The sequence below is a fragment of the Haliotis asinina genome, chromosome 5 (assembly GCF_037392515.1).
Source record: "Haliotis asinina isolate JCU_RB_2024 chromosome 5, JCU_Hal_asi_v2, whole genome shotgun sequence".
NCBI lineage: Eukaryota > Metazoa > Mollusca > Gastropoda > Lepetellida > Haliotidae > Haliotis > Haliotis asinina.
In genome coordinates, this window is record NC_090284.1 from 5,798,261 (window position 1) to 5,815,936 (window position 17,676).

The 17,676-nt window shown below is 36.5% G+C and overlaps 1 protein-coding gene across 6 annotated transcripts in view; it reads right to left on the reverse strand.

Annotated features, from left to right (window-relative positions):
• The window catches only part of LOC137283503 (netrin receptor UNC5C-like), a 352,179-nt gene that overhangs the window by 24,140 nt on the left and 310,363 nt on the right, over positions 1–17,676 (reverse strand). The window contains exons 9-14 of one of the 6 annotated variants that reach the window (XM_067815037.1): positions 13,939–14,100; positions 9,182–9,238; positions 7,755–7,796; positions 3,831–3,983; positions 3,447–3,500; positions 734–1,156 (exon numbers count right to left, since the gene is read on the reverse strand). In XM_067815037.1, coding sequence (XP_067671138.1) covers positions 734–1,156; positions 3,447–3,500; positions 3,831–3,983; positions 7,755–7,796; positions 9,182–9,238; positions 13,939–14,100 — 891 coding nt within the window. The remainder of the gene's footprint in view (positions 1–733; positions 1,157–3,446; positions 3,501–3,830; positions 3,984–7,754; positions 7,797–9,181; positions 9,239–13,938; positions 14,101–17,676) is intronic. The other 5 variants (XM_067815040.1, XM_067815038.1, XM_067815041.1 and 2 more) reach the window with 5 other exon arrangements.

The window sequence follows — 17,676 nt, forward strand, 5'->3', positions numbered from 1 at the left end:
GTATGTTTGACACAGACTGTATCTTTCATCAGACTTAAAGCTCCCAACATCATCAAGTAAAGCCCTCTACATCAAGTCTGGGTAAATGGCTGACTTACATTCTTCTACCATTACCTAAGTAACGTGGAGCCAGTCTCTCTATACTTGCTTCAAACTCAACCAGTTGATGCTAGCTACTACACATCCAGTGCATCTGATGAAAGGTTATGGCAGATTCACATGTGAAAATGATAAATATTTCGAAATGTCATAACAGAGGAAGCCTTGTAATATCTTCCTAACAACTGCCTTGTACATCATGATCCTTTGCCAAATGATGGGAGTTAAAACTCTTTGCAATTAAAGCCTAATGAGGAAAAACAGGCGATTCTAATTATCTCAAGATTAAATATTTCTAAGACATATTTTGTAGGTAAATGTTAATACTGTTGTGACCTCTTCTTCATTTTCATTAACATTGCAAAACTTACATGTTTTTGAAAAGTAGGCCTCTAGTATTGAAATAAGTCTTGAGGAAGATAATATCTGCAATATTTTTTACCTTGAACCTAAAGCAGCATACCAGAAAAAGTATTCATGGATTTATGTGTTTCACATGGCAAAAACATGTGCCTCTGAACAATTTTTTTTATCTTTTAACAGTTTGAAATGTTTTCCAGCCAAAAATCTAATTCTGCAACAGGTGTGCTAAAACTTCTTTCCAAATTGTTGTTAAAAGGGTAATTTCTCTTACCTGATTCCGGAAGCAAGAGTCTGCCACCATTACTGGTAAATGTACTCCAAGTGACTGCCTCTGCATCTATTGTACTTGGCAATTGCATCGAGATCATCGATTGCCGACTATCCTGCAATGATTCACACTGCGACATTGGTCTACCGCTGCCCATAGACGGTACTGATAAATTGCTTTTGTCTTTAATTGTCAGCTTCTCCATAGAATTATTGACGTTGTGGTTAATTGTAGGCTCCACCAAAAGAGTTTTGCTACTCTTGCCCAAAGTTGCTGAATGTCTATGTTGTACATTGTTGTCAGGAACACTGTACGCTGGTGGTTTTTCCATTGTGTTAACATGGTTGTTGTTTGGTGAATCTCCTGAGTTTGCATGCTGAACTGTTACAACTGTCTGTGTTAGATCAGGCTGGACTGACAACATATCTGTAATTAAAATATGAATTCAAATGCATTCATTACAAATAATAAATTTCCCGCCACAATCCCCCATAATTCTTAACTTCTGATTTTCACCAAATCACAGTTTTATGAAACTGAATCCCATTTATTCATATCTGACACTGAAGCAAGTTTGATGAATGTGAAAATGTCCGTCAACAAAATTGAACAGAAATTTAATTTTTTCTTAAATTTGGAATTACCAGAATCTTTAAATCCATTCAAGACATGTTGTCTTTTTTGATGGAGTGTGCAAACCAATTTCTCAAATCTAATCTATTAGCAATTCCAAATAGTCAATGGCATTTTCATTTCACATGACTCTGTTGCTCTTTCGAACAGGGCTAATTTTAAACAGTTTCATGCAAATTTCATTCAAGTTAACCCAGACGATTAAGTGAGTCAGAGACATTTTTTAAGAGACAGCATGCTAAAATACTATATTTAACTGTCACAGTTATCTTGCCAATCCCCAGGGGGGTTGGGCAGATGTGACACCCTATCCGTCATACCATCCCTCACCCCTTCTGTACTACATGGCTGCCATGCCCCTATCACTGGAGTTTAGGGGGGCCTCACTGAGCCCTATCCTGTTACCCTCCAAATGGGCTTTTAATGAGAATAAGAAGCCATCTTACTTTAGATGATGAATAGAGTGTGGTCAGCTATTTCTAAAGATTCTGTAAAAAGCTTTGTCTTAGGCAACTTCAAAAGATTTAGAAGCATTAGTTCTAGCTGTGTGCTCTCATCATGTGTAAACAGTTAAATCAAAGTTCTCCTGTACCAGATTAAAACATTAAATAAATAACCTTAGATCAAACCATAACACGTTTACATAAATGAAACAAAAATAACCAGGAGCTTAACGTAGGCCAGATCTTAATATATCTGTTTTATCTTTGATAGATAATTTAATGAATCTTAAAACTAAGTTTACACATTTGAAGAAATGTTGAGACTTCACAAATGTCTCTGTATTTTAATGAAATCAGATCAAGTTCACTAGAAGTTCCAATTAGTAATTTTCTTTATTGAATAAAAAAATATTTGATCTTTTTCAAATAAAACAGTTGCAGAAATGTATCAAAATTTAATTCATTCAATAAAATTGGTGTTTGTTTGGGATGTGATTGTAATGCTGAACTGTTAACAATGACAAATAGCTTCATGCATTAGCTGCATCCAAATATTCGTTACTCTTAAATCTGTCCAGCCTCCCAATCCCGAACACGTCCACCAGTAATGAGCGTGCTTTCCCTAGTTCCCCTGGCTTGTTTTAGGGGTCCCTTTGAAAGAAGGCGAGCAAAATGGCCTAGTGACAGAGCAAATTATCAGATTATTTCCATCTTAATCAAGTAATCTGTGTTCCTAGTCTTGTCTCTGTGCTCATCTAAATCAATCGCTCGTTCATGTAAATCAATTGTGTCTGTCACTGACTTCCTACTCTTGCCCACAGAACAAACAAACTGTGTTTATATGAAAGCTTATTAGGGGACCATCGCTGCTAAAAACTAACAAACTCATTGGTTGGATCAGAGGGACATTTCACCTCCTTAACAGAAGAAGAAAGACAATAACATTATGATGAGATCAAGTTCCATGACAAAAAAATTTAAAGAGACACTAAGAGTCATTAAAGATTTGACCAGAACCAAAGTTGTTTAGGCCAAAATTGCCTAAAGCGACATTTGGCGGCCATTTTTTCCCATGATGCAAGACTGTCTGGGGTCATGTGCTGACTCTGAGATGATGCAGACACAGAAAAAAGACATCTTGCTTCTTCCGATTGGCTTCTGGTATTGACAGGAGAGTTAATGATGTAAATACTTGTCCTCTGTCAGGCCTGGCAGCTGCCCCTGGGGTGGGGCAAGAGGTTCTGGGGGGTACTTACTGGGCCCTGGGGTTAAAACACATGTCCTGTTATGACCTGTGCCTAAGAATGCAACCCTTCTTGTCTGTGATTTCATTAATACACTTTTCAAAATGGTTGTGTGAGGTCTTGACTTTGGGTCTTTTGCTGTCATTGCCATGCTCAGTGATTCCATTTAGGACATAAGGGGTTAATTGGATTATAGAGGCCCTTGCTTTGATCTCTAGTGTTTTTCAAATTAGACTTTGTAACAAAGAAAGGTAATGACAAGTTCTGATGACAACCAAAATGATTGAATCTTTTAAATATTTTTTATTTGAAAAAAACCCCAACAAATCACATCATTAAAATCCTTGTTCACTGTTTCCAGTTTTAATCATATTTATTTAATCAAATTGAACAAACCTCCATTTTTGCTGATCTTCTTCTCATCATCTCCAAGAGAAGAAATATTAGCATCTGAAAATGTTGTAATGAAAATTTGACACAAAATGAAAATACTCATTACGAATTTTTCAAAGACTTGCCAACTTAAACAAACACAATGTTCCAAATCAGCTGATATTTACTTGTGTATTCCAGAACCAAGAGTCTCAAAGCAGAACTAATTCATCTAAAAGATATAATATCAATACATACTAAAACATATTTCTATAATCACAAATAGTAACACCTGTAACTGATGTGTAAAATGAATATAAAGTTGTTTAGGACCTAAAGGTGAATCAATGACATGAAAACAATGACAACATCTTTCATACATACATAATGTTTTTCTTATAATCTCACCAGGTCGATGGCCATCGGAAAAATGACCTCTGTTTTGAGTTCGTTTCCGTCTCATCACTATGACAATAATTACAATTGCAATGATGAGGACAGCCACGGCAGCGCACACACTGATGTAAACTGGGATGTTTTCATCATCCTCGGCTCGACTTGCTGCAAGGCAAACCAAAACATAGAATCAAGATATTTAAACTAAATCTAAAACACATAAATTTGGCAAAAGATTCGGAATTGAATTCAAATAATCATCATTTCCTTTGATTTTATCAAGATTACAATAAGAATGCAAGACGAAAATTACTATTTAATCTTTTGCATGTCTTCAAATTTCAAGAAGGCATGTAACCAATGAGATCCGAGATGGATAACTGCTGCCTGTTTACTTGGCTTAAGGACAGCTCTGTTACTCTTAGTGGAGACAAACAAAAACAGTGACAGGTATAGCTGAAAAAATAACATAATTTGTGTTTATTTGTGTATTTAGCAAAAGCGGATGCAAAGAAAGCAAAACCAAGCATGATGCAAGAGAAGAGTTAGAGCTACTCCTGAAGAACATTCTTTCTTGATGAAAAAAATATTGCTAGCAGATACCAGTTCATTTTTTCAACAGTGGAAAAAGCCATGTGTTCTTTTATGAGTGGCTTGATATGACCCACAATGCATTTGTTTCTGTTATTTATACAAACAGTGTCAAACCCTGCTGAGGCAAACTCAAAGAATGTTGAAACGCCATTTTCCTGCTGGGTAGAAGAATTGAAATTTGTCTTACTGAATTTTAGAGGAAGTGCCACTTGAATAAATATAAAATCCTATAAAGGTCAGCTGATTCTGCCTCACAAGGAAACAAAGTCATCATGCACCTTTTACAACACATTGTGGATACTTATTGTTTCATACAAACTTTTCCCCATATGACATACATTCATACAATGCTACAAACTTGGGTGTCATTGTCCATGAGATATGAAGCAAGTGTGGATTGGCTGTTGACAGATTGTGACTTCCATGCCTAATATCTATCTAGTTATGTAATATCAACATAAGAACTTTATCTTTAAGTGCACTTATAAGTAGCTGCAGCATCATCTGATGCCGGATTCTAACTACTGTTATATAATGATTGTAATACTCTATAGTTTTTATATACTTTATGAAACATGAAAATACAGTTTGCTGAAACAAATAACTTATCCAGGACAGTTTTGTCTAATCCTAAAGCAGTTACATATTATCAATAGCATCTTAATCATAACATGATATAAAATAAATATAGTTTCAGTCATAAAAACAGGTAACTCTTACTCAATCAAAAATAGTTAAGGTTCACTGAATTCTTCAGGGTTACTCAATTTTACCAGCCATAACATGAATAATTACCCAAAGTAAGGTGGAACTGTAACTGATCCCTAACTGTTTTGAGTGGTATATTCATGACGAGGACCTGTATTGTTCTTGCTAAGTACAATAAAAATTGAGAGCCTGACTATGCTTGCTAGTATCTCTTAGTTCATCTCAATGCGTTGATAGGGTGTTTGACATGTGTGTCATCTATGTCTGGCCAATAAATTCAACTTCACACTTCTCTCAGACCTCCTGGAATAGTGTTTTATCCCCTGCTATTTATTATGCAAGTAAATGGCCAATTGCAGAGACACTGTTCACTCAGCTTGGGACTAAGGTATATTTGTTTCATGCATTATAAATATGGCTTTTTAGATTTCTTTTGAAGTGGAAATCTTGACTGAAGTACATGGTGATGAAGTTAAAACACAAACAGAATACCTAATGGGTTTCATTTAGGAACTTGTAACAATCACTATGTCGTTTCGGCCATTTTAGTTGTCAAAATAGGTCAAGTGACCATCTTGATCAAATAAAGCATAGTCTGTATGTAATATTCATAAGTTTTCTACTAACCATGGACATTGTAGTCCTGGATACGATGCAGGAAAATGATATTTTCAGTTACTTCTCTGGTTCTTTAAGATGTGATAGAAGAGAGGTCACACCTCAATTTCTCAACTAATGATTATCTTACAATCAAGCAGGGCTTACTATACTACACTCTCCTCTAATAAATCAGAAGTTTAATGACACTTGAAACTGGGTTTCATGTGCCTCAAGGCAATTCAGTGAATTTAGACACCTAATTAATACAAGAAGTTAAACGTCCACAATGAGAGGCTACCTACTGGACCATTTTCACTCTTTGATAAGGAAATAGATAATATTATTAATAACCATATGTAACATCCATACTGAATTTCACACATCTGATTGAGTGTCTTTATGTCCACTTAACAATGTTGACAGTTGTTGGAGAGTAGAATTTGTGACAAATGTCTCCCATGTGTGGATAAAGATGGCAGCTGTGGTATTCTGATGGTCTGGAGAGACAAGGATTCCTTGTTTAAATTCAGAGGATGTTGCTGGTAGACTGTCAGTAATTTATTGCCTGTAGATAGTATGCAGGGAACAGTCGGGTAATAATTTATAACATCTGACATGAACTGTGACAGTTTCATTTAAGGCAAGGCCTTGACCTTACACCGACCTGCATTATGATGAACTTGGACATGCACAACATTTCTGAGGGTCAAGGTCACCCCAATAACTCAATAAGAATCTAAATCTAATTTTCATCATGTCATATTTAACAAAATGAAAATTGAAGTTAACAAAATGATAAGTGAAGCAAGATAGTAATACCCTTCCTGCTATAGTTATACTTTCTCTAATTATTCTTCAAGAAAACACATATTTGAATTTTTCAATTAAATTTATGACTAAACATCAATTTTCTTCCAGTGAATGTATTCTACACTACTACATTTTGCTATGGCAATGTTCACATATTAGCAGTCTACGCTTCATATGATCCGTTAAATAGCCTAGATATTTGTAAAGACAGCCTACATTTCAGTTGGTGAGACTAAACTCAGCCACAGCCAGACACCAATTTCCTTTGCCGTTCCGATTCCTGGTGATGTGCAAATAAGCTTCCAAATAATTGGAAAATCCATAGGAAATCAGAAAATGTGTGCAGTGAATTCTAACATAGAAAGATCCACCAAAGATAGTCAGCTTGTCTTTAAACTTAATCAGCAAATGCACAAAAAATATGTAGGATCAAATTTGGACAGGAACTAATCTTTTCAGGGTGAAAAATGGCAGTTTTGGTTCAAACTGGGAGGGAACTCCTGATAACAATCATATAGGAAGCAGAACGAAGTACAAACATCATTGCACATCATAAAATAGAATTAATCAGATCTACATGAGTGGAGGCGAGACTATCACTCAAAGCCAATGTAATACACAGATGTTATTCAAGACTTAGTGCAGTGTTATCTTCCTTTATCTTCCTCCCATCTCCTTCTCCTAAATTAATCCCAGGAAATGGCTGTTGATAAACTGGAGATAAATATTTCAGGACTTTGAAGACTTGAAACTTGTCAAAAGTTATGGGAAAAGGGGGAATATTTTCAGCTGGGAACTCAGGAACTCCCTAAATGTTTGTTATCAAAACTTTCACATGTGAAACGTGATTTGTGGCAATATCATGTATCTGAATTTTGCTCAAATGTGCAATACTGCAGAAATGAGAAAATATGCTGTATACCTAGATGGAAACCATTAAATTAAACTGCATATTCGGTTCAATACTGTCCCACAATGCCTATGAGACTACTGGTCAAGTACGGTAATTACAGGAGTAACACACAAACCACAAAACATGCATGTGCCCTTTTGTAACCTTCTCAACCCACATCACTCCATGCAATAATAATAACGATCAAATTCCAAATAAACTTTTTTAACACTAACTTCACTTAATTCTCTATGCAAAGCATGCTAATTTGACAGGTCAAAGGTCAAATTATGCATAGTCCCTTCACCAACATCACAACATAGTGCACTGACCTTCATGAGATTTTTCAACAAAGGAGTTGTATAGGTTCGATTCTGAAATAGCAACACAAAATTATAAGTTCACAAATTCAAATGTCATCCTCCTCCTTGCTAGGTTTTGCCTTGAAATCCTAGATTTAATTGTGTTCACCTGGATATATGATATGATACGTATGCCACGAGTATGCACCTTTAATGTTCACCATATCATGTCTAAAAGGTCATCACTAGGTTAATATAGTGGATATAGAAAATTTCAGCTCTGAGAAGATGTGAGGATATATGAAATAGTCTACCATTGAGAACCCCCTCATAGGTACAAAGCACCAAACCCACATGTCCCTCTTAATCATTTCCAGTTTAACCCACAATTTCTTCTTTATGACTACACAGCTCAAGATACAATCTCTGACAGTTGTTTTTCCACTATTGGGTATATTTTAGCATACAGTGTTCATAAAATGGTCACAAAACTAAAGGGGTTATTTGAAGATACTAATTACACAATGTCTTGAATGTTTAAAGCTTGTTTCCTCCCAAGATTTGGCATGGTAAACCAGAGCTTCACTAATGCTTCCAAACAGATGGGGATATTATCTCCAAGACAATAAAACATATGAGAGGCAGTCAAGCATTAAAAACTCCTTCTAAATGACTTCTCCCAGATATGCCGAGGAACTCAAAAAACACTCACTCAAGCAGAGGTAAGCAAGGCCAGTGGCCTATCACACAAAGCATCAATATATCAGGTTTTTGCAGGTATTCTTTTCTACACTTCATGCAGTATAGTCTTGTCAATTCGGAGATGATGACATTACACCAAATCAGAATCATCACATCATCTACTTTGTATCCACAATCCACTATTTGGGTATACTTGATAAAGTCATCAATCAAGTTACAAGTAGAAACCTATCATTCATTTTGGAGTTTAACTTAAAATGTTTCCAAATGTATTTTCATTAAATCAGTTTTGGATGAATGTTGCAAAAACATCTGGATGATTCTTTATCAATGATCCTGCTACTGTTGGTAGCTAGGTGGTATTGTGATTAAAAACTGGTCATCATCACCACTATACATCAAAAAGAGTGAATCCAAAACAGTCTATCTTCACAGTCCCACAGACTCCTGTACACAGTAATATATTTTGTGGGATGATATGCATGTGATGGTGTAATTTGAGTTTCTTCTACGTTGGTCTCCACAACTACGGTGTCCAAAACTATGTGGCAGTGACGGGTGAGCTACATGAACACATGAGGATGCATGATGGTTAGTGAGGAGTGTTTAGTACTGTGGAGGATGGTTAAAGTGAGTTATGACAGGGAGGAGCTACAGGGAGAGGTGAGTCAGGCTACACACATATAGGACAGTTGTGGACAATCAGCCCTGACCACAGCACTGTCACAGTGGCCTCCTCTCAATCTATAGCTTACCTAGGTCTTTCCCTGTTTTCTTTGACACTGGTTTTCTTGGGGCAATTTGTCTTTTTTCTGAAAAGCCAAATCTTACATGAAATATTTCTCTCACTAAAGCCAAAAGTACTTGGCATGTTCTGGCTTCTACAAGGGCCTAAGGAGGTACATCAGAAATCTAGTTCTATGCCAGGAAAATGGAAAGCAGTGAAGGGGAAAAAGATGAAAAGACAAAGAAGAGATGATCGATGAAGCACATAATTCTGTGAATGTAAAGATGTGATAACGCTTCCAGCTCCAAGAATAATCCCATCCTCCAGTCAGACAGCGGATCAAGAAGAGGACGCTGGTTGAAAACAAATTGTCCTAAAATGACACCATCTTCTAGAAAAGTCTGATAGCAATGTCCCCTGAGAGTGGGTGACTAACTCGGACACCATTCTGCCCCTGCAGACATTCAACTGCGACATACTGCCATTTCTTATTAAGAAAATTGAAAAGAGATGGTGTCAGTGCATATCTTTGCTGCAGCCCTGTCTTAGACACACTGAGACAGGGGGCACTTCTCACTGTGCACAGGTTACTGTGTGCTCGTTGTCACTGATTATGTGTCTGCACTAGAGCTGATTGCACGTACACACGCATGTCAAATACGGAGTGGCATATGCAGCTTTTTATGACCACTACTAACTGTGTCATCAAATAAAATTGAAATCCATGCTTGACTGAACTGCCTGTATTCAAGATGAATATCTCGGATCAAAATGACAAACCTTACCTAATGAGATGGCGAAAACTCACTTCTCAACATCAATTAAAACTGGTGTGTGATTCAGTTTAAACATGCTGAAAGCATTGGCACAGTTCCTGTGACTGAAGACTCCACAATAGCATTTTTCATATGTGAATGGAGATATTTTACCTGGGACTATACAACTGCATCAAACAGAATTATCAAGAATAAAGTATTTTTTCCTTCATTAATTGCAAAAAATTTACCCCATTTTGATGGGTCCTTTGATCCAGTAATCTTGCTAATATTTATGAAAGGGCAATTTGATCACATCATTTTCCTAATGGCACATAGCTCAAGATGAGACCACTTTGAAAAACAAAACAGGAAATATGTTTCTGATGGTAGTGATAGCTCTTCTATTATCAAAAAAAGCTAAATACAAATATCTAAAATGTGCAGTTTCATTGAGGGTTTGAATCAAATGATGTTTTACTACATGAAAATTCATCTGTCATTTTAGTTGAACTCAATTCATCAATGCATCCAATCTTCTGGAAGGAATTCCTCATAGAATATAAGTTACTAAGTGTTTGTTGATAACCATGGAAATATAACATGATGTTTTCAGACTGGGACTCCAGTAAATATCAGCTGATATCAGTATTGTGAGGTCATGTGACAAGGATCATGTGACAAAAGCATTGTCGAGTCCAGGTGTCAGGATTTAATGGCCAGTCCTTATCAATGACAGTGTAGATAGCAGTAACATCAACGTCTCTTAACAACAACTGCCACAGGTGTACACCTACCTTGCCCATATATCACACCTTCATGGCCAGCATGATCATAAAACTGGTAACTGATAAATATGGCCAGGTAACAGGAAGGGCAATTCAGAGAGACAAAGATCAAAGGGTACTAATGATACTGTCATTGCTTCTACCTGGGAGGAATATAAATATACATAATTAATGTGACCATATTGTGTTGCCAGAATGGCCATTAAAGTGGCATTTTGAGACTATATGTACTATTGTTGTGGTGATAGTTCTTCTAGCAACAATGTAACCACTGGGTATTGACAGTAAGTATCTTGTTTCAATTCCCCTCTCCAAACCTGAAAATACCACAAAGATAACTACAAACAAAAGAACAAAATATAAAAAAGCTCCTTTTTCATGAAATACAAAACTGTTAAAAGAAAAAGAAGAAGAAAAAATGAAACCAAATCTACAGCTGCTTCAACATAAAGTTCACGTAATTACTTTCCACACCAAGAGACCCCACGCTTTACCCTCTGACTTGTCAGAATGAAATCTGAATCTTAAACAAACTGCATGGGTCAAAGCCATGGTCAACCCCTGGAACTTCCTGGCTTGTGAGCTGTATGCAACTATGTGAATTCATTACACCCCAAGTATGATTCATATGTATGCACTAAAGTCAACACACATGGGGGGTATATATTTCATGACAGAAAATTTCATCTCCCTCTCATTTTCCAGAAGAGCTCAAAGGGGGAGATAATTCACACTGACAGCAGCCTGCATACTTAGTGACCACTCAGGCAGAGGGATATATATCTTGATAATCAGATAAGCCAGTTGGGGTTCCACAATTCTGGAAATAAATACTGCTGAGATATTTCCAAGTGCAACTGATATGTTGGTACACTGTCCAGTTGTATAGCTGGACAGCTGGACAGCTGTGACATCCCTATCCATAACCCTATCAGCAATCTTGACCACTGAATGGTCTCACTATGAAATTTTATCTTTCCATGGAAGGAATTTCTTAATTTTCTTTGTGTGTTGACATTCTCAGCTTGTTAAAAACAATGGACAGACAATATTTTTCATGGCCAGAGTTCCCCATTCCAAGAGATCATTCCAACAACATGGTTTCACAACACATTGAGAACTCAAGTCAATACTGAAAATACACAAGTTGGTTTCAGGTTTGAAATTTAAAACTAAAATCTGCTAAAGGTCAGCAAATAGCTTGGCATCAATGATTATCAATTATTACTACACCTAATGTTGACAAGAAATATCAGAACAACAGACATATGCAGTCATGTTTCCAGAACGGAATGCAGTTATCAGAATTATGTCTTATCTGAAAAATCTACTTAAAACAATTGGTATTCTTATACACAAAGTATATATATCCTTGAAGTTGTGTTTAACTTTGGATCTTCTTGAAATAAAACTGTCGTGAAAAGCTGTAGTCCACAGACACCAATGCCATGGCCTTCCCAAACATATCACTGCAGTTGACCAGTTACCAGTAGGACAGTTCTGATAATATTTCTGATAAAAACAAATGCACTTTGAGGTACGTTCCACAGAATGAGGAGTAACTGTATCAGGTTCACTGTGGCAGATATTTGAAACTAGCACCATGAATACAGCTTTTTCCAAACTGAAAATCTACCAGCTGGAATATGGAGCACCTTCCTTCCTCTCCTGCTGGTCATCTGTAGCCATTTCAACATGCAGCATGTGAACATGCTTTCGTCATTTGTAAATTTAAAATCCACACATAAACTTACAACTTCAGACAGGATAATTTACATTTAAACAAAAATAAAGATAGCTTTTGGAACATGATGTTCATATCAATTATTCCATCTGAACTTTAAACTGACTCATCCAAAACTCTCTAGTGTAAGTACATAATTAATTCACTGATGTATATTCATTTAATTTTGTAGTTTTATAGTGTTTGACTTAAAAACAGATATTCTAATGTCTCCTACTTTGGTATTTTACTAAACCCATTTCAGAACTAATCTCTAAACAGCTTATAATTATTCCTGTTGATAACAGAACCTTCAAGGGAGATAATCTGTAATCTACTTCCTTTATCAAGAGACTTGGCTGCCAAAGACTGAGAGTTCGAGCCAGGTGGGTCTCCCGATAAGACGACCTTTGTCACGCTCATTGTGGTACAACAAGCTTGACGAGTCAATTTATCATTGGGAAAAATATCCATGACAGGTTGGTAAGATACTTTGATCAGATGAAAAATGTTTCTTAATCACCGCAGCCATAGAGGATTAGGACATCCCTGTTTATCAACATGTTCAAGATCAGAAAATATCACAAGATGGATTTGTCTGAAGAGACAATTCTGAAGACAGCTGCAAAACATTGATAAATGCACAATTTCACATGGAGGTTCGCAAACTCAATACATTTTGATAAGAACAACCATTAGCAGATAAAAATATATACATCAACCAGTGTGATATTCCTTACAAACTGTCATCCTAAAATCATCTCTACTTGAACAAGATGTAAACAAGCAAAGATTTCCCTGGCCATAATGGCTGTGAAAAGTATCGGTTGTGCATACGCTCTTACAACTAATCATGTTTGCATGTATTCTCTGCTCAGATGGAATGTGAAACTTAAACTTATGAACTCTTACCAACTATACATTCTTTTTTAAGGATATTTTCAATACTGCATTTGTCCATTCTAATTTTATGATGTTGTTTAATCAGATTTAGATCTAAAGTCTGGTTTACAGCATATTTGATTCAAACCTGTAAATCAAGGAATGATGGATGCAGAGCATAATTGTCAGCGTAGAATTATATATTTACAGAGAAACTCATTCAAGGCAAGGCTTTAGGTTACAGAGTCACTGAAGGCAACATAGGGCAAACACCTAGGTATAGGTTTACATACAGAAGCATAGTAAGGCAATTCAGCAGAATAAGCATAAAGAACTGTCAAATCAATATAAAACATCTGGAATATCACAGAATATCTGTAATACTTACAAGCATTTTATATGTGATAATAAGCATAATGAAATGTGCCCTTTAGGGGATATACAAAACATCTTAAATGATGTGTGTCTACTTCAAGGGAGCACTGTGATTTTAAATAAGGCAAGATGCAAAGAGTGATTTAAAAGCAAAGTATGAAATTCATAACTATAAACAAGGCAAAGCAATAATTATCACATACAGAAACACAGAAACATGCTAAAGAGAGGAGGAAAGAAAAGACAACAAAATAACGAGTACCTCTGCACATTCCCCCTGTGCAGTTTGTGGTGTCAAGGTCATTTCCATTGCAATAATCTCCGCCATTGGTCGGTTTGGGATTGTCACATGACCTTCGGCGATGATGAATACAATCGGGACTACAAGTAGACCAGGACGACCAAGGCGCCCATAAGCCATCAACTAGAAAATACACGGGAGCCGAAGTTAATACGCTAGGCGACAGAAATTATCGTGTTAATTTCCAAAATATTTGCCAATAGGCGAAATGTTAGTTAGAACTGATAGAGCAGAATTGTCTCTATAAAAAGCACATTTGAAGTTTAATCTTAATCAATTTCATTCGCAATAACAGTCCAATAAAATTTTCAATGAGTTTTCTGGAAATGAATTATCCGTTTTGTCAGGAATGTTTTTGCAACAGGTACGAATTAGAATCCCCCCCGTTTTGATGAGGCTGTGGTTGGGTTGACTCTCACTGTAGCTACAGATGGGGGAGGGACAGACCAGAACAGAGATGGAGATGTTGAGGTGCCAAACCAAAATCAACAGAAAAACTTCACAACAGTGCTTTTAAAGGGCAAAACAATGAAAAATGTTATAAAACTCTGTGAAATATCAAAGAAACAAAACTAATGACATCTAAATGAGATATAACAATATACAAATGAGAGTGAAGGAAAATATATGATAACGTCACAGTGCTCCCTCAAAATAAGGCTTTCTGAAACTTAAATCGGCTACAAGCACTGTTTCCATAGTTACCTGAAGTGTGAAGAACCCAGGCTTGTCTTTGTGGTACTCACATCACAAAACATGCAACATTTTTGTGTGGTCAAAAGTGTATTCCATGCAACATGTGTATAGTTGTAGACAATATTACACTATAAATCTAAATTAGCCTGAAAATACCAACAAAAACTTGCACAACAAAAATCCAACATTTCTGAAATCGAAATTTGTAATCAACAGTGATTCAGGTTTTTCTGCTAAGATCATATGGACCAAAAAAGTAGTGTAATTTTTTGTCAACATTTATTAATGTCTGTAGGGTAATAGTTTCTAGAGATGAGTTTGGAACAACACAGCTTCACACTTCAGGATACTACAGATATTTACAATAAATTACAAGTCAGATGCCTAATTATGAAGGAGTACTGAGTATTTAAACAATATTTACAAATGTCAAATACATAATCAGATTTCTTTTTTTCAAAATCACTTTTAAAAGCAACATTCGAACTGCCATGGTTTTCTCTGATTTAGCGCTAATGGCTACAATAAAACAAACATAAAAATCACTATGTCATATCGCAAGTCTTAAAATATCTTATACCTTTTAACACATTGATTTTATCAATAGTGCTTAACCTAAGTAGAATTTATATCATCCTTTCCAAGCAACAGTCACACTTAAAAACTGAACTTTTAAAACATCCTCTGTCATCTTAGAGGTTCTGTGAATATTTTAAAAAATCCCCACAAGCTGTCAAAGATGTTCATGTATTAACAAATCAATAGTTCACCAGTAATGTTAACATTTTATTACAAAATCATTATACCCTCATCACACCTAAAATTTCCCCAAAGACTTTATTTAATCTCGATTCAGACTAAAAAAATTTAGATCTTCATTTGACATTTCAAGTTATCACATCTGGCCATGACGTATGTCTTCCCAGATGCTCGGTTTGGGCTCTACATTTAAATTTAACTCAACTTAACACCCTTGCTAATTTATCAAGTGTAATTTCATTAAATGAAGCTGATTAAACCTTAATCCCAGGAATCGTTCATCTATTACATGATTCTTGTCTCAATCTCGTCAATTTCACTCCAAGAGAGAAATCAGTAACACTGTTACAGCAAACGATTATGTCACCATTCAAATTATTCACTTTAACAAATGTTACACATTAATTACAATTTAAATCAAAAGGTGAACATCCTAGAACAAAGAACTGAATTATGTAAGATATATCACTTTTAGTTTCAACTGTCATAGAATGAACTGTGAACAGATATGTATTTGCATTGATAGAATGGAGAAAAAGGGAATCCACTGATTTCATCGGAATTGAAGTCAAAATCTCCACTATCTTTCATCAGCATTTCAAGGTGCAAACTGTTTATTTGGTCTTTATTTCATCATACTGAGTAAACAAACAAATGCATCCTAGTAATGGGCTGTTTATTTAGACAGATTAAAATTTAACAGGTCACAACGGTTGCCACACATCTCTCATCAGTGCACTCAAGTAAGAATATCAAACAATTTTACCTTTTCACTAAAATGTGGACATAGACTTTTACTTCAGCCCCACATCAGTTTCATCCTGGACATGTAAGATTACATCGGATTTGTCTGCTGATGTTATTCCACATAAATATCTCTCTCATAAACATAAGCTACTCATTGCCTAAAAAATATGCCCCCAAATCAGCAAATTTTTTCAAACCAAATCTGATAGGCTTCTAAAAGTTGGAGGGTATGAGGTAAGTTTGAATTAATTCATTAAGATTAAATCTTAACTGTATACACTTCTCAGAAAATCTATTAAAATGAGTGATTATTTCCAAATAAACCTTGTTTGGCTCCTGGGAATCTTTATCAGCTGTTAAAGGTTACTTCAAATGAAGGCTGGGGTGGGCTTAAGGGGGTGAAAGGGGGTAAGGAAAGAGGGTGAGGGATTAAACAAGGATGGCTGCAGTTGCTGGAAGGGAATGGGGTAAAGGAAGAAGATAAAGTTGGGGCTGGTGTGGAGATGGGTAAGGAATTGATGGGCGGGTCAGAAGGAGATGTGGAGTAAAGAATAGATGGGCGGGTCAGAAGGAAATGTGGGGGAAATAATTGATGGGTGGGTCAGAAGGAGATGTGGGGGTAAGGAATTAGTGGGCGGGTAGGAAGGAGATGTGGGGATTGCATGTTCAAACATGATGGCCAAAGAACAGAAAGCTAATGGACTACAGGGTGTCCAGTGGCGGTGCCCTTGGAAGGAAGGAATTAGAAGTGAAAATTGGCAAAAGTGGAGAAATGGGACAGGGTGGGATGAGGAAGGAAAAATAGAGTAGAGAGAGAAGGATAGTGAGAGTAGAGAAAGAAGGATAGTGAGAGTGGAGAGAGAAGGATAGTGAGAGTAGATAAAGAAGGATAGTGAGAGTGGAGAGAAGGATAGCAAGAGTGAAGAGAGAAGGATAGCGAGAGTAGAGAAAGAAGGATAGAGAGAGTTAAGCAAATGATAACAGGAAAGTGAAATGGACAGTAAATCATGGAAGGAATAGCGAGAGAGAACGGCATGTCGTTGCCAACAGATAATGTGCGAGTAAGAATGGGGGAACACTGGAATGGGGTGACAGGAAGAACCAGGAGGGGAGGGCACCAAGATGGAGAAGATGAAGAATGGACTGGGTTACAGCAGGCGCACCAGAAGTAGAGGTTCAGGAAATTGAAGGGAAATGTTGAGGTCTGTGAGTCTGAAGGAGAGCCCTTTCCATCAGTAGATCCGTCTCATTGTGGGAAATTTGGTTTATATGGGTGTGATTAAATCAGCAACCAATTACCTATATTAGTGGTGGCTCCATCATGAACTGCTGTCTAGACGAGGGCAAGCTTACACCATGTTCAAGACACAACATTCTACTTGGCCCTCGTTTTCTTTAACTAACACCGAAGGCATGCCAATTGGAAAGTAATCTTTTTATATGAACCTTGAAATTTCAGCCCATGAAACTTTTGGGGAGAGTGCCATTTTCCTCCTG